The following is an 18,547-nucleotide window of genomic DNA, read 5'->3' as shown; positions in this document are numbered from 1 at the left end:
AAAAATACAAAGAAGATAAAAGTACTGTATTGACACATTCCACTTTTCTACTCTTTCTGCCAATTTGAGAAAATTTGAGTCTTACTTTAAAGCCTGTGTTAGAATTGCTGGCAAAAATAACTCTCTGTAATGTATCTGTTTGTATAATTTGGTGGCTGATTTTGCAGTAACTCTTGGTCATCTCATCCTATTCTGTTCATAATTCCTATTTTGTCTATTGTAGTCCCCAGCGAACATCCAGAGAAGAAGAAAAGAGTTTTAGTAAAGAAGAAGACAATATTTTTGTTCTCCTTTTTTTGTAACTGCATCTGATTTAAGCTAGAGGAATGAGACAGCCTGTTTTCTTCCATTTCATTCTTTCTCCTTTGTTTTTTATTTCTTTGAAGGGTTGCTGTGACTGGTTTGTAAGTAAGTGCTAGTGACTTTACCATGGGCAGCACAAGAGGGACAGACTGACATGGATCTCATGTTTTTCCAGATGAGGATAGGCATTCACTCAGGATCAGTACTGGCTGGCGTCGTTGGTGTAAGAATGCCACGTTATTGTCTATTTGGAAATAATGTCACCCTTGCAAGCAAGTTTGAGTCAGGAAGTCACCCACGCCGCATCAATGTCAGTCCAACCACATACCAGTAAGTCCTCTGATTTTTTTCATACTGTTCTTGTTCCAACCTGTTTTGAATTTGATCTACAACATGTTCTATCCTCAACACATGAATTTCAACATAAAGTTTGCAGGGCACCCAGACAACTGAGAAGAGGTGTTGCATGGGGCTGTCAGTCTTTCGTTTACCACCAGAATGGGCAAAGAAGTCAGGCAGTGGAGGCAATGAAGCAGAACAGGAAGGTCAAACATTCCTGCTTAAAGTAATGTGTAATAGAAGAAGTGGGAGGTGTCTATCATAGTACCATAATTTTATGCAACATTACAGCTTTTGACTAAGAATCTGGGTTCCACCTGCTAGGCACAGTTTATGGAGAGAAACAACGTCTTTAATTTTGCCCACAAAGCCAAGCTTTCAAAGAGTTTTTCTGCTTTATTGAAGACAAAATTTTGTATGTAGCACGGTAAAGAGAACTTGATAGAAGCATTTTCTTAGCTCTTTGAAGAAATTATGCAAATAGAGGGAAGGCTTGATTAAACCTGGTTAGGAGGAACAGCTCCTAAATAAAAAAAGGTGTTCCTTATTGTTCAGATTTGACAGCTTGACTATTAGAATTTCTGCTGCTTGAATTACTACTGATGCACTCACTTTTTTTTTGGCAGAAGAGCTCAATCTTACTCTTTTTCCAAAATCTGTATCTGAAGTAGTTTTCTGATGTACGCTTTTGCTCTGGATTTTGTACTGTTTCTGTGTGGTAAATCTGTACACAGTTGCTCAAACAATACTGCTTTTTTTTCTCTTTTTTCTTATATGGAACTGTGAATCTTATTCTTTCCTCATACCAATCTATGCCAATTAAAGTTTTAAGTGGAATTTCTTAATCCAGGAATTGAAGCATGTGATATGCTAAAATATAAATCACTCAGAAATTAAAGTTTGAAAGTAATTAAACTAGTGAATAGAATTACATTCGTCTGAAGAGTCCATTTAGTTGAGATCAGATTTACAGAGTGGAGCAAGTGTAGCTAATTGACCAAGAGGTAAAAAGCCTGAATAGACTTTTGATCATAAAGTGCACAGAAGCAGGTTCATACAATTGTCTGGTGACATGCAAGAGAAACACAGACCCAGCCTACTGCTGAATATAGAAAATCTGTTCATGCAAATAAAAAGAAATTCAGTGAATACATAGGAAATTACTGTTTGGGATTGGTGTCGCTTGAAAAGAAATTGTCTTTGGGACCTTCCAGGTACAATGTTGTCACAGCTGAGCCCTAGTCTGGCCAATTTTGGCAGCTAAAACTGAGCAGCTGAGCTCCCAATTCCCTCCCCCAAAGCACCCCCAGGGAAAGGGAAATTAAAGGAATAGACTTGTGAGTTGGAAACTAGACTAAAACAGCTTTAACGAAATAGTAATAGTAACAGTAGTAGTAATAATAATGATCATAGAATAGTTTGGGGTGGAAGGGACCTTAAAGATCATCCAGTTCCAGCCCCTCTGCCACAAGCAGGGACACCCCCCACTAGATCAGGCTGCCCAACGCCCCATCCAACCTGACCTTGAACACCTCCAGGGATGGGGCAGTCACAGCTTCCCTGGGCAAGCTGTTCCAGTGCCTCACCACTCTCATCTTCCCTCTGGCTGCAATTGCTGTTGTCCAGGTTTTCTTCCCCTTGCCCCATCTTATTTATGTTATCATAGAGGCCCTACCACAATCACTGACTGGCTCAGCCTTCGCCAGTGGTAGGCCCACCTTGGAGCCACTGGAGTTGGCTCTATCAGAGCAAGTGGAAGCTTCTAGCTGTTGCTCACAGAAGCCGTCCTGGTAGCCCTCTGCTACTACTGAAACCTTGCCACACAAACCAAATACATGTGGGTAACTTGGGTTTGGAGAGCATTCTTACTAAGACCTAGCTAGCATATTGTGAGTGAGATTTTTCTCACTTTGTCCATCTTGCAGGTTGTATCCAAAAGGGAGCTACAATTTTTTTTCACTTCCATTTAATCCTCGAAATCTGGTAGGAATAGGACCATTTGTTTCAGAATGGCCAAACTTTCACCTTATCTGATCATCAGATCTGATCTTCCAGAAAGCTACAAATTTAGACTGTTTATTTCAAAATGGAAAGGGAGTAGAAAAGTTACTTGATTGAAAGCATGAGAACAGACAGGGAAGAAGTCAAGAAATGACAGAGCTAACACAGTGGCCAGGAGAGGCTGCAATTATGAAATACTCTACCAGACAAAATTATTCAGAGCTTCTGAAGGTGATTTAGGAGGTTTCAACGTAATATATTTGTACTACCCAAATAAACAAGTAGTGATCTGATGCATCTGTGTGTGACTTTTATTAAATATAATTTGCATGAGTATATAATTTGCTGTATTAAAATAAACTGATTAACCGCAAAATGAAACGTCTTTGTAGTTGAACTTATATTCCATCAGATGCTTCTGTTTGATCATACTGAGCAGTGTACTCAATTAATATTTTTATTATCGAAGAAACAATGTTTTCAAAATGTATAATTCTGTACTGAAAATAACAGAAATGCATAGAATGAAAAATAACAGAATTTTCAGTTCATTTAAACTACTGTCAGTCATTACATGTTTGCATCTACCATGCTCCCTGATGAAAATTCTGATAAAAGTTCTGTGCTTAAAAAGCATGCAGGTGCTGGAAATATGTCTAATACTTATCAACTGGCACCTTACAGTACAGATTATGCATTACAAAGCATCATCATCATTCAAATTACAATCATGTTTCAGAATGCCTGTTACTGGTTTCACACAATTTCCTATGAACCCATGATCTGCCTAAGTAGGAATCAGAGTCTAAAATTATAAATGTAAGATGTGAACCTATAGCATTACCTATTCCAGTTACACCTACCTGGGCAGAGCTGTACAGTGTGAAACAGCACTGTGGCCCTTGAATCTGTCGGGGATAGGAGCTCAGTTCTGTTCAAAATCACTTCTCTTGACTCGGCCAGATCTTTTGACTGAAGGATTACAGAGGTTAATTTCATTTGCTGTATAATGTCTTCATCAATGATATTAACAGCGAGATTGCGGATGACACCAAGCTGAGTGGTGCAGTTTCCACAACGGAAGGACGGAATGTCATCCAGAGGGACCTGGACAGGCTGGAGAAGTGGGCCTCTGAGAACCTCATGAGGTTCAACAAGGCCAAGTGCAAGGTCCTGCACCTGGGTTGGGGCAATCCCCATTTTCAGTACACGATGAGGGATGACATGCTTGAGAGCAGCCCTGCAGAGAAAGACTTGCAGGTGCTGGTCGATGAGAAGCTCGCAATGTGCACTCGCAGCCCAGAAGGTCAACCGTATCCTGGGCTGCATCAAACAAAGCGTGGCCAGCAGGTTGAGGGAAGTGATTCTGCCCCTCCATTCCTCTTTTGTGAGACCTCATCTGGAATACTGTGTCCAGTTCTGGAATCCTCAACGTAAGGAGGATATGAAGCTGTTGGAACAGGTCCAGAGGAGGGCTACAAAGATTATTGGAGGGCTGCAGCACCGTCCCTATGAGGACAGGCTGAGAGAGTTGGGCCTGTTCTGAGGAGATCTTGCAGCAACCTTCCAGTACCTGAAGGGGCCTACAGAAAAGCTGGAGAGGGTCTATTCATAAAGGCTTGTGGGGATAGTATCAGGGGGAGTGGGTGTAAACTGCAGAGGGGCAGATTTAGACTAGACATAAGGAAGACTTTCTTCATTATGAGAGTGGTGAGGCACCGGCACAGGTTGCTCAGGGTGGTTGTGGCTGCCCCATCCCTGGAGGTGTTCAAGGCCAGGTTGGATGGGGCCTTGGGCAGCCTGATCTAGTGAGATGTCCCTGCCCATGGCAGGGGGGTTGGAACTAGATGATCTTTAAGGTCCCTTCCAACACAAACTATTCTATGATACTATGAATCACTGAGCGTTGTAAAATGAAAGCACTGGAACAGCACTGGTGAAACTTCCAGTGAAACATGGAAACCGGAGAGGGAGTGGTATTTCCCAGATTAGCCCTTGTTTAAACATTTAGCCTGGAAGGAATTGGAGAAGAATAAAACATACTCTGTTCCTTTAGTAAACTGGCAAATGCAGCTCAAGTTTTATTTAATTCATGTGCATTACCCTGAATTGAATAAAATTGCCCTGTTTTCCATACTCTGTAAGGAAGCACAAAGAGATTTATGAGACTCTTCTTCAGCACAAAGGAGAGATTAAATTCTTTTTAATTCTTTGTTTCAGCCTTGAATAATGATGTTTATCACATATTAATATAACATACCTACATTTATTCTGTTTCCCTAATGGTATTACAATGTAATGCCTTGGGATCTCTAAGCAGTTATCAAAAGCAGGTAAACACAATTGTTGCTATTTGTCAAGTAACTGTATTTAAAAAGGAATCGTCGCTTTCCTCTTCTTTCCACCTCAGGTCTTTCCTGGTACTAATGTCCCTTCTGGAGAAGGTGCTTCTGGCATGAAGTGTTGAGTGTAGATACTTTCCCTGGCCAATACATCTGGGACCTGAGGTTAGGCAAAGATGAAAAGCTTGTATCCCACATCATCTGATTAAGGAGAAAAAACAATTGTACCTCCTTATTGAGTTGGATGAGGTCACTGCTGGTTTAAGTCACCTGCCTAAATTGCTTCTCAGCCTATAGGATTGATAAAAACTGCAGAATTTGTATAGAATTTTTACACTTGTCTTACAGTATGTTGTATGCAAGAAGTTTCAGGTAATTAAGAACAATGTACGTACGTCTCTCTGTCAGGACTTTAGATTAAAATTATTCATTTCTATAAACTCCTTATAGATTTTTATTTCCATCAAATTGTTTTTACTACAAGCTATATCTATGTATATTATTTTTACCTACAGGTCTATATCTGTATCTATATCTATATCTATATCTATATCTATATCTATATCTATATCACCAATGTCTGTATCTTTTACCTCATACAGACAAACAGATCAATTTGCTCTCCAAGAACCTTTTCAGATTATTTTAACTTTTATTTCTGAGCATCTTTTAAAAAAAATGATTCTTTTTATTTTGGTCAATTCACCATGTGTGCTTTCATGAGATATATTGGAGGACAGGCAATTTACATATGGACAGAAAGGGAGCACAGCTTATACTTGAACAAAAAAAAATATTGTTACTGTAATTAAAGTATTAAATTCTAGTCAAAATGAAGTGGCTTATTCTTGGGTTTTTTTCCTGGTGTCATCTGCCTCCATGAGGCTAAGTCAGTGTAATTTATGATTGCAGTCCTGGGCCTCTGCTGTCTGCCCATGCTTGTGCTTTGTGACACTACTGTTTTATCCAAGATTCATAGGCAGTTCCTTCTACACAGATTAACTCTGTGTTGGGTCAACTGACAATTAGTTAAGAGTATATGTTAAACCACAGATGCACACAACTAAACTCAAGCTAAAATATAGCAGTCATCTGATTACGAGACAGCTGCTAGTATTAGAAAAAGCACAAACCTAGACGGATCTAGACAAGTCCTGAGGCCAGCACTGTTAGATCAATGCAAAGCCCAGGGCCTTTTACTGGTGATGGGACAATCCTATTCGCTGAGTCTAATGTCTCTAATGTCCCAGTATTCCATCTGCTTAGATGGGTGGGAAGTAGAAGTATTAAAGGTCAGTGATAGAAACTCACTATGCTGAGCTGTGTGCGATATGCAGTATATTGCATTAAAAAATCCATGGCTAGTCCTTTCATAATTGTCTTAAGATCGATCTGTATGATGGAAAAAGTAATACATGAACTTCCATGGTTTAAAAAATAATGAAGTACAATGTGAAATTAGGTGGATCCAGACATAGTCGGGTTTTTTTTCAGTCTCTTTGTCTTCCCAGCATGTGTAGAAACTGAGGGAGAAATTCAAAGTCATTGAAATTCAGGACAAAGTGCACTGATTTTTGGCATTACAGTACCAAATTCATATCTTTATACAGTGTATTTTATGAGCAGCCTACTAATATTTCTAATGAGTGATAATTATTCCTAGTCATAATTTATCATATGAATTCATATGAGGTAGCGTATGTTATCAAGCCAGACACCCAGCTGGTTAAGTGACCAACGCTTGTCACAGAAGGGCTTGGCAATCCAGCAGGAGACAGTCTTCTGATAACCTGTTTGGGAAGCCATTAATTCTATTTGCCTAATTAATACGTGGATGTGACTAAAGTTAACTACAGTTTTTATAGTTCTTTAATAGTTAAGGGAGAAAGAACCTTTTCATTTGTTGACTGCTGTCCCTGTGAAAGTAATATTTATGGAAGATTGACATAGCCACTTTTCTTTTGCTATATTTAGGAAGGGAGTATATATCTTTATTTATTGTATACATTACATTGTTCAAATTTCAGTTTATACAAAACAGTTTTCCTAGAAGAAGTTTACACTGAAGTTAAGTTCTGAATGGGTGCATTTTTAACTCTGGTTCAGCAAATCTCAAAATCTTATCATAACGTGACTTTTATTTAGGATACATGGAAATTCATTATACAGATGTTAAAATGTATATCTATGCAAAACCAAAGCTGAATAAATATTTGGCTACTGTTAACAACTTACTTGAGTATTACATTCCTGTTACATAGTCATTATTCCAGTTACATAGTTAAAACAGCAAATGCTATAATTAATTTCCTATCTAATTAGACATGAACATGTGTTTGAAGGTTATTATATAAGAGATATTTTGTATACATACATATATATATATAAAAAATACATCAGCCAGCAATGTGCGCTCACAGCCCAGAAGGCCAACCGTATCCTGGGCTGCATCAAAAGAAGCATGGCCAGCAGGGCGAGGGAGGGGATTCTGCCCCTCTATTCCTCTCTTGTGAAACCGCATCTCGAATATTGTGTCCAGTTCTGGATCCTTCAACAGCAGAAGGATATGGAGCTGTTGGAATGGGTCCAAAGGAGGGCTACAAAGATGATCAGAGGGCTGGAGCACCTCCCATACGACGGCAGGCTGAGAGAATTGGGGTTGTTCAGCCTGGAGAGGAGAAGGCTCAGAGCAGACCTTATAGCGACCTTCCAATACCTGAAGAGGCTACAAGAAAGCTGGGGAGGAACTTTACAAAGGCTTGTAGTGTTAGGACTAGGGCAATCGGTATAGACTGGAGAGGGGCAGGTTTAGACTAGACATAAGGAGGAATTTCTTCATGATGAGAGTGGTGAGACACTGGAATGAGTTGCCCAGGGAAGTGGAGGTGTTCAAGGCCAGGCTGGATGGGGCCTTGGGCAGCCTGGTCTGGTGGAAGGTGTCCCTGCCATAGGGAGTTGGAACTGGATGATCTTTAATGTTCCTTCCAACCCAAACTATTCTATGATTCTATGATTCTGGCAACTATCTCGGGAACTGTGATGTCAAATGTATCCACTGTACATTTTGTGGAGGGCTTGAGGAAGACAGAGGGGAACAAGCTGTGCAGGCAGGTGGAGATGATGTACTTCGTTCTGGGCAGGCTGATATTCTTGAGCTGCTTCTACAGTCAGGTGACAGCAAATGACTAGCTTGGCAAGCAAGAGGAAGAGGCTGGACAAGGATGAGCTGCATCACCACTGGGATCATTTGCTTGCTGCTTACTATCTGTTGCCTCTGGAAGGGCTTGGCCAGACTGCATGGCCTGAAGTGGCTTTTAAGACTGGTATAAAGAGCGAGAGAAAAGACAAGTGCGTGAGCACTGCAAACTATTCAGTGTGCCAGGCTCCTGCAGCTGAACAAATCTGCTTTCATTTGCTCAAAAGTTTGCTTGAAATTGGCAACCTGTCCTAGCCACATCCAGCAAGCAGTAGTCACAGCAGACGGGAGGTTTCAAAGGTTTCCAAACACGGTATGAGCAATGTGTCCTCAGAAACCCTTACGGTGGCACACATACGTGGTAATCATTTATTCCTTTAGCTGTGAAAGTAGAGTTCTCAAGATTGTTTTTTCTATTTCTGAAGAAGTTGCTTTTTCATATTTCCAAAGGAATTACTACTCCAGGCTGCTAAGTGGCTGCTCCTCTCACTATCTTATTTCTCCCTTTGGACGGGTCCTTCAGCTTGTGACCAATTTGTGTCTGTATCTTGTCTGGGAAGGAGTAGAGTAGGTTAGCCCACTTTTCACAAAGAAATCATAAAATATTTGCAGCCATCCTTCCTGATGAGCCTGGGGGCAAACAGAGGTACTTTTTTTTGTAAGGGCATTAATTAATCTTCACAGTGATAAATACAAAGGTTTGATATCTCTGAGAGATGGAGAGATAAAGGAGTGAAATAGTTTCAGGAGAAAGAATTGTTTTGGAAAGCATGTACTCAGCATAGAGAGTCTTGCACCAAATAATTCTGTAGTAACAAATCTTTGATCATTCTTTTTCTGAATATAGGAACTCACTGATGCAGATGTGGCTGTTTCTTGCCAAAATTGTTTGAAATACAATTACCCTATCATTTCATCTATGCAAGAAAGAGCTACAGCTTTTAAAAGCTTCTGCAGGGTTCCCACGAAGTATGATACTAGTATTCATTCACATACAGACCTCCTGACCTTGAAATGCTTCTTCTTTCCACTAGGAAATAACAATGTTTGCTGTTTCCATACTGACACCTTTCTATTTTTAAATGAAGGCAGTGAAAATTAAAAAAATAAATGGTATAATTCTCAGATACCTATTTTTTTTTTTTGTCTGAAAGTGACAACATTTCCACCAGGGAAGGGACAGAACAAGAATTGAAACAGGTCTGGGAGCTTTCAGGTTAGGAAGGGAAGCTGTCAAAGTTAATCAACTACATATTACTATTTAAGAAATTTTTCTTCCCCTGAAACCTCAATAAAAAACCAGAAGCTGAGGGCAGACTTAGTTCCAAGCAATTATAGGTATGTTTTAGTACCCTGACCCTCATAATTTAAGCACTGAATTGCAAACTGTATATCCAGCCACTTGAGTGGAACTCAGAATTTTTAATCTACAAATAGCCTACTATAGAAATATCCTTTTCAATAGTGCTGTTAAGGGAAATACACAGAAGTGATTCAGGAAACAAAGCTGAGATAAATGCTTTGGAATACTTTAAGACTAATTGTTACATGCATATTCCTCAACTGTGGAGGTTGCGTAACTTCAACTTAAACTCTCTCTCTATGGGACAATTTGGGGACATTTTATGCAGAGTTAAAGCTGTTCTATAATTTCCTGAAGGTGAAAGATAGATTGTGCTCTCAAACTTTCAGAACCTGGAGTCTGGCTTGATCACAACAAAATGTTCTGAGAATGATCGACAAGGTGATACAATCACAACTGGGTGCCGTCACCCAGGAAATCTTCCAGACCAGAAGGTTTTACTCTGGCTTTTGCTCTGAGCACAGAGGAAATGCAAAAACTGATTGTGTAGCTCAGCCTGGCCCTTGGTGAGGATCTGCACTGTTGGCAGAAGTATCTTTTGGGGTACTTTGTCTGCATGAAAAGGAAGACAAAAACCAAGAAAGAGCTGTATGTCTGGGCAATGGCCATCAACTGCTGCTGGTTTATTTTTAACATCACGAATGGCCTAAACATTGGAAGGAAGATTCTTGCAGAAAATTGTTCTTACTGATAAGGATTAGCAGATAGCTTATTTCAGTAGTTTATAAACAAAGCTATAGGATGTCATTCTCAGCCTGGGAAGCCAAAATACTTAAGTAATCTGAAGAACCTATTCTTTAGGAGAATACTGACGAGACTGTTTTTGTCCTGATTAAAGTCTTTCCAGTAGTATTATCGCAAGAGCCGGTAAATATTTTTGTTTCTTAAAAGTGTGAATTAAAGTAAGGGGAACAGAATATGATCATAAGTAGCTTCCATCAGTATTTGATGAAGTACGTTTTCTGCCATGCTTGCTTGGGAGCCGAATTCTTATCGCAGTAAAAGTCAGCCAGGCAATTTTGAGGGTGAGAGGCTGATTCAAATAGTCCAGCTAATACAGGGATATGCTGTCTATCACATGCCCCTTTCCAAAGGACTACTTGGTTAGTCACCCTTAACTCCTGGCACCTTTGATACTCTTGGAGAGTTTCATTGCAACCAAGTTACAATTCACAAAACAGGTGAAAATATGGCTTTTAATTAATATCTTGCACTTCTGTTCTATTAGGAAAATAGTGTGAAATAGCAACTAAACTCAGTGTCAGTCCTGAACTGGATCAACGAGTATATACTCAACGAGCAGATTCAGGTTTGTATAACTGTCCTTGTAGTTACATAGGATGAGATGTCATCCAGAGGGACCTGGACAGACTGGAGAAGTGGGCCTCTGAGAATCTCATGAGGTTCAACAAGTCCAAGTGTAAGGTCCTGCGCCTGGGTTGGGGCAATCCCCATTTTCAGTACACGATGAGGGATGACATGCTTGAGAGCAGCCCTGCAGAGAAGGACTTGCAGGTGTTGGTTGATGAGAAGCTCAACGTGAGCCGTTAATGTGTGCTCACAGCCCAGAAGGTGAACCATATCATGGGCTGCATCAAAAGAAGCGTGGCCAGCAGGGCGAGAGAAGTGATTATGTCCTTCTATTCCTCTCTTGTGAGATCTCATCTGGAATACTGTGTCCAGTTCTGGAATCCTCAATGTAAGAAGGATATGGAGCTGCTGGAATGGGTCCAGATGAGGGCTACAAAGATGACCGGGGGGCTGGAGCACCTTCCCTATGAGGACAGGCTGAGAGTTGGGCTTGTTCAGCCTGGAGAAGAGGAGGCTCCAAGGAGATCTTATAGGAACCTACCAGTACCTGAAGGGGGCCTACAGGAAAGCTGGAGAGAGGCTATACATAAAGGCTTGTGGGGATAGGACTCGGCGGGGGGGGGGGGGGGAAATGGGTATTAACTGGAGAGGGGCAGGTTTAGACTGGACATTAGGAAGAATTTCTTCACTATGAGAGTGGTGAGGCACCGGCACAGGTTGCTCAGGGAGGTTGTGGCTGCCCCATCCCTGGAGGTGTTCAAGGCCAAGGTGGATGGGACCTTGGGCAGCCTAATTTAGTGGGATGTCCCTGCCCATGGCAGGGGGGTTGGAACTAGATGATCTCTTAAGTTCCCTTCCAACCCTTACTTTACTATAATACTACGATAGGCTCTGAAAAGGAAGCTATTATTTTTTAGCAAAGCCAGATGCTCCATAGGGAATAGTAATTTTTGGGAGGAATGACTGCAGTGAAATCTTACAAATTTAGCTCAGAAAGTTCTTAGTGTTCAAGTGTTGCTTGCAGAAATCTAGTTTCAGGAGCAGCAAGTATCATTTCAGTGTATTAAGCTTGTAGTTTTAGAATGCAAAATATTTACCTCAAGCTTTGTAGAAATGAAAAGAAAGAAGCTTCTCTGTAGGCACCTCTGCAAATTCTCATGCAATCTAGAAAAGATTACAGTGTTTTGGTCATAAAATTGACAGTGTGGAAAATAGATTATGACGTTCAACCACATGCTAAACAGAGATCATCACGAAGTTCAAAGGCAAAAATGTTGTTGGATTTTTAACCAACTGTTTATTTAAAGGCTAGGAAGAAAATGTCTTTATATTTCTATGAACTCACACGTACTCTCGTAGATAAAACCCTCAAAAATACTCAGTTGGGGAAGTGCCATTATATATGCTGAGATTCCTGCAAAATTCTCCTGGCAATAGGATTCGTTCATTCATTTACTTCACAGAAATCAGCTTTAGGGACATTAAATAAACAGGCTATTACAAAATCCACTGAAGCTAATAAGGGTCTTTCCACTCAAGTTTTTGAGCTTCACAGAAGACTGATGGATAGAACGAATAAATACCTTGGGAGGGGAAGAGATGAAGGTTGGTTTCATGTATCCAACTGTGCTTAGAATTTCCAATTTCCTCAAAACTGCTTTTTTTCAATCCTTCAAGGGACTGAGTACCCCAGCTTAATTTACTAGAAACAAATAGAAAAATAGAATACGTAGAGTTATTATCTTTTTTTTACAAGTCTAACTATGTTCAGGGAAGGTGCTCGATAAAGAGGTCCTAAACTTTCAGATGTAACCAGAGACAGATTTTTTCACTATGGAATGGCAATAGGCAGTATAGTCAGGTCTGGAGGATGGTTCCGTGGCTCCCGTGAGCCTGTATCCCTTTTTGATCCTAACCAGGTGGCCCAGATTAAACCCATGGATACTTCTGATGGATACTGTCAGATTTGATTCTGTTTTGTTGAAGCTGGATTTGCTGTATTTAAACCTACTTTATCAAACACAGTACTACAGAGTATGAGAAGGGCACCACCCTGCTTCTACCTATGAAAGCTCCCAAGCACAGTCACCTTCATACCTACTTTCCAGCAGGAGATGTGATGGTAGTCATAACTCTGAAATGCTCATTACTGCACAACTGGCCGGACTGGGGTGTTTTAAATAAGCTAAATTATATATAATGGATAATATAATGAATTTGGTTCCCTTTCTGTTATGTGACTTTCTGAATGCTGACATTGATTTTCAGACAATGTATTTATGTGGGACATCTCCTCAACTGATCTCAGACAACAGAGCTCGTTGAAGTTGATGATGCTAAGTTAATACATATCAGCTAAGGATCCTGGCTTAGGATTCTTTTAGATGTTACATAAGATTTTAAACTAGTTGGTTGGGTTTTTTTTTATTTGGGAAATAAATATCCCTCTGTTTTGTTTTTTTTCTAGGCTTCTAAAAAAGGAAGAAAACTTTATTTTTATCCCCCGTTCCCGTGAAGAGCTTCCAGAAAACTTTCCAAAGGAAATTCCTGGGATCTGTTACTTCCTTGAGGTCAGAAGTGGTCAGAAGCCACCAAAACCCTCCGTCACATCTACTAGAGTGAGAAAGGTGTCGTACAACATTGGTACCATGTTCCTCCGGGAGACTAGCCTATGAGGCCTGCTGCAGATCAAAGACTCGTCAAAAAAGCACAAGCCCAGAACTGGGTCATGACAGGGGAGTTGGAGGTTCTTTTGTATTTCACTGCCTTGTTCTGAACAAGCGGTAAAAGCTCCATGTAATGTCAGGCAATAATCATTTTAAAAGGTGGGTGACTACTGTCAGCAAACAAAGGGGAGATAGGGATAACAAAAAAAAGAACGTACTTCTGCTTCCAGAGGATTTCTTTATAAACTTTATCTGACCCCTCTTTGACAAACAAAACCAAGCCAAACAAAAAAAAACCACCCAACTCTCAAAATTAGAGGTTGGTTTTGTTTTGTGCGGAAAGGATGATGGTTCTCTGTAGATTTGCACCAGCTAAGCAGAATTGAGAGTCAGTTCTGGTTATGCATTCCTACATTTAGTGTGTTCTTCAGTAAGGTAATGATGTTTTTTAACTTTATGAACAAACATTTCATACATATACTGTAGACCTATTGTAACATTCCTGGCAGGAGGAATAATAATTAAATATAAATATTGTAGGAATTTTACCTATTTTTATACATATTTCACTTTCTGGATAATTACATTCCACATACTGTAAGCTGAGCGAGCTTAGATAGCTTTTCAGAAGAAGCTACTGTATATTTCATACGTTCTACCTATCAAATCTTATTGTTATACAAGCAGGAAGAAGTCATTTTTTGACTTTTTTTTGGCAACAAAAATATCAATATTTTACAGTAAAAACCTTTTTGGTAAATCTCTCTAACTGATGTTTATGCTAAAGCTTTTGATGAGCAATGTCTTGATTATATAAAATAATGTTCAGTATTTGTCCTACAGTGCTGTATGTCCAGTCCTTCCAGGACAATGTAAACAAAGTGTAGATGACAAACAAGCAGACAAGTTCTGTTCAGTGGGGATTGTTTCCCACTAAGTTATCAGCAAAAACTGATTTTTGATAGAACACCTAGACTTCTTAAAAAAAAAATTAATCTCGTGAAAACTTATTCTGAGGAATCCCAGTGGACACTGGAAGCTTTCTCAATATTGGTTTTCAACATTTTTTTTAATAGGACTTGTGTTCCTACTCCAGTTTGTTTATTGAAAATCCTATCTATTATTAATGATGCTCATCAGGAAATTTCCTCTGTTGCTGTATTGGCTGAAAGCTCTCCTGCTTTACCTAATGTAGACCAAAAAAAAGAAAAAATAACACTAGAAAGGAGAAGACAATACTTTCCCACGTTTAATGCAAATGGCAGTTCAAGATTTAGAGGAGTCCATATCATTTTTATTTTTAAAAGGCCAATTCTTTGAAAATTAATAAAGCTTTTTTGTCTTCAATGAAATCAAAAGATTTCTTCTGTTGATATTAGAGCATCCTTGGCATAGAATCATAAAATAGTTAGGGTTGGAAGGGACCTTAAAGATCATCTAGTTCTAACCCCGGGCCATGGGCAGGGACATCCCACTAAATCAGGCTGCCCAAGGCCCCATCCAACCTGGCCTTAAACACCTCCAGGGATGGGGAAGCCACAACCTCCCTGAGCAACTTGTGCCAGTGCCTCACCACTCTCATAGTAAAGAAATTCTTCCTAACGTCCAGTCTAAATCTGCCCCTTTCCAGTTTATACCCATTCCCCCCAGTCCTATCCCCAGAAGCCTTTATGTATAGCCCCTCTCCAGTTTTCCTGTAGACCCCCTTCAGTTACTGGTAGGTTGCTATAAGATCTCCTTGGAGCCTTCTTTTCTCCAGGCTGAACAAGCGCAACTGTCTCAACCTGTCCTGGTAGGGAAGGTGTTCCAGCTCTCCAATCATCTTTGTAGCCCTCCTCTGGACCCATTCCAACAGCTCCATATCCTTCTTACATTGAGAATTCCAGAACTGGACACAGTATTCCAGATGAAGTCTCACAAGAGAGGAATAGAGAGGCAGAATCACTTCCCTCGCCCTGCTGGCCACTCTTCTTTTGATGCAGCCCAGGATACGGTTGGCGTTCTGGGCTGCGAGCGCACATTGCCGGCTCACGTTGAGCTTCTCGTAGACCAACACCCGCAAGTCCTTCTCTGCAGGGCTGCTCTCAAGCACGCCATCCCCCATCGTGTACTGAAAACAGAGAGGAGTTAATCTTTTATCTGCCTTGATAAACACCATCTGCAGCTCTACTGCCTATCCAAAAAAAAAAAAGAGATTTAACAAAAACTTTGAGCTGGGGATTGCAGAATTTCCATCCAAAATATAGATCTAAGAATTTTCTGCATAAGATGATAGGGTTTAGCCTATAGCCAGTAGTTTGCACATGCACAAAATGTAGCAAGCATTTTTTTTTTTCCCTGGGAACACCAGTGACACGTGCAAGAATGGAGCAAAGTCCGTGTTTTACCACTGGAAGAGTAACACCACTAATAAAGATTTGGTTCTGATCTTTTTGCCTAGTTCCCTAGAGCGAAAATATTTCAAATAGCTATCAATAGACTGAGATTTCATTCTGACTTCACTGGCGCATCCATATTGTTCAGTAAGTGGTGATGTCAGAGTACTAATCTCTCTGTACAAACCCTTTCTCTAATCTTACCATCCTCACAAAGTAGTCCACAGGGAGAACAAACAGAGCTTCAGACCAAAAGCTCAATAACCTGTCTGTCACAGTTGTCCATACAAAATGTCTAGGTTCATTCCATGCCTGATCTTGGGAGATCTATGGAAATATTTTCATCAGAAATTATGGATAAATACTAATTCACTAGCAAACTGTAGAAGCAATCTAGAAACAAATTTATCACCATCCTCATCCTCTCAAGTGACTATTTATAGTATAAGGAAACTTATAATTGCAGAGATCAGTGCAAAACCTGAAAATTGGTGTCAGCATCACCATGGAGACAATGACAGTGTTTGCAAATAAATATCTAGCTCCCCAAATTAGAGTAGATCTACTGTATAAGAATATACAGCCTCTGCATTTATAAGCTTGTGTAAAGGTAATGTGTCCAGAACCTCAGCACTGATACCGTGTATTTTCTTATTTGTTTCTGTGTTATGACAAGGTTAGTTTATAAAAGGTTGTGGACTCTAGGAAAGGTTTTCTATCTCAGTGTGAGAAAAACGTAAAGCAAATTTTCAGAACTTTTTAACGTAATAGTTGTGTCTGTTGCATTTAATATAGGGTTGCAGGTTTATTTTGTTGAATGTCTTTATGAAGCAAAATGAAATTTATTATCCAGGTTGATGCTGTGAAGTCAATTGGATGTCAGTCAGACTCAACATTTCTTCAAAACCACTTTCTTTTAGTGATAGGGGAAACCTCCTCATTTGCTTGGTGTTGTCTTTATGAATGAAAAAGTTCTTGGAGTTTTTAGACCTTGGGATGATGAGGCAGAGGGGTTAGAGGTGCTGAAGTGGATGTAGACATCACTTGCTATAGTTGGAATTCTCCTCTAGTATTTTCCTTCTTATAAAAGAGATGACCTTTTGTTCTTCTGATTAAGAATTTTAATGCCTGGGTTTCTATGCATAGCTGCAAGTAACATCTACTGTCTTTAGTTTCTGTATGATACAAATCCACCCTTTCTGAAGACAGAGGGAGCTCTAGTGCGTATTGCCTCTGCAGGGCAAAGGGAGGCTGATGTGAGGACCCTAGCTAGAAGCATTTGTCTCTTTGCTGCAAACTTGTTCTGTGTAGCTTCTCTCTGCTCCAGGCTCAGGGGCACTTCAGACCATGGACTGACCACAAAGGCAGACCCAGTGGCCTTTGTGGGCACTTCTTGAGCAAAAGTCAGGAGGGCTGAGTAAACAGAGGCAACTATCATTCCCCCTAAAGTACTTTTTACAAATCGTGTGTCAGATTTTTCCGCATGCTTCAAGCTCCCCATCACATAGTTTCTTCTGCGATGCATTGCATAGAGGTCAGAAACTCAGAGTAAGGAGATAGTAATGGAGGTGGTAGAATGGTAAGTGAATTTTGGTTTACATCACTCTGGAAATAACAAAATCCACTGCATGGGAAAATTGCAACTAAGTCGGGACTCTCAAAGTGTGGTTTTCTTGCACAATCCCACAGAATATTTCTTTGTTAGTTCCATAGACCTAACAGTCATTAGCAGTGTTTGTGGTTTTGGCTTCAGTGCTCATTCCCACATCCAGTTTCAGATCCAAGCCTCTTTTGAGAGGCACTTTGGAGTCTGGAAACATGCCTCTTCAAACAAGAAACTAAAGGTTTTAAAACCCTGGAAATCTTCTATAGGAATTGCCTATTCCGAAGGAGAAATCCTTGCAGTTGAGTCAGTAGCAGGTCCTGCTGTGGATCATAGATGTGCATAAGCCCTTTCACAATGCTGTCTCCTCCTGTACTTACAGTGTTCCCTACCAAGCTCAGAAGAGGAATCAGGCATGTAACCACCTTTCCTCTGTTTTCCATTAATATCCTTCTTTCATTTTTCTCTGTCTAAAGCAAACAGTGCCAAACCATGACATGTTGCATGCATTTAGAAATATCATAGCCCTGCACTGAGGCTTGAACTCTGCCAAGCGATTTCACATTGTATATTTCTTTCTCTGGATACGTTGTTGACCCAGATGATTTAAAAATTAAGGAAAAAAAAATATCGCCCAAACTTGCAGTTTTTAATTGCAAATGAGAATGAAACCTGCGTTGCTTGTTGAGGCAAGTTTAACTGCTGTACAGCTTTCAGATTCTTCAGCTGTCACACTTGCATGCTTCATGCAAACTGCCCTGCCAAGATGTCTGCAATCCAACAGCAGCATGTAAAACATTTATGGCATTTTCTGGGTTTTCCTCTTCCATTCTTAGGCCACTACCTCACCTCTGCTGAGTGCTCAGTGCTGACTGAGGAGAGTTAATTCCTTGTGCTAATGCAGCCTCAGACCTTTTGGCTTCATCTTTGGGTTCTGGTGATTTTTTGCAGAATTATACGTCTGTAATATTAGAATTAGCAACACTCTTAAATTAGCAACAAACCCAGAAGCATAATAAAGCCTGTCAACCTCAGAAGCAGTTGGTTT

General features: G+C 40.2%; 1 protein-coding gene across 1 annotated transcript in view; it reads left to right on the top strand.

Moving 5' to 3' along the window:
* Positions 1–16,754, top strand: part of GUCY1A2 (guanylate cyclase 1 soluble subunit alpha 2) — a 158,676-nt gene extending 141,922 nt beyond the window's left edge. Inside the window, exons 7-8 of the mRNA XM_054056576.1 lie at positions 479–633; positions 13,323–16,754. Coding sequence (XP_053912551.1) covers positions 479–633; positions 13,323–13,530 — 363 coding nt within the window. The 3' untranslated portion in view covers positions 13,531–16,754. The remainder of the gene's footprint in view (positions 1–478; positions 634–13,322) is intronic.
* Positions 16,755–18,547: the final 1,793 nt, after the last annotated feature.

This window comes from Cuculus canorus, chromosome 1 (genome assembly GCF_017976375.1).
Source record: "Cuculus canorus isolate bCucCan1 chromosome 1, bCucCan1.pri, whole genome shotgun sequence".
Taxonomy (NCBI): Eukaryota; Metazoa; Chordata; class Aves; order Cuculiformes; family Cuculidae; genus Cuculus; species Cuculus canorus.
The sequence above is the reverse complement of the archived record's forward strand: the minus strand, read 5'-3'. Positions and strand labels throughout refer to the sequence as shown.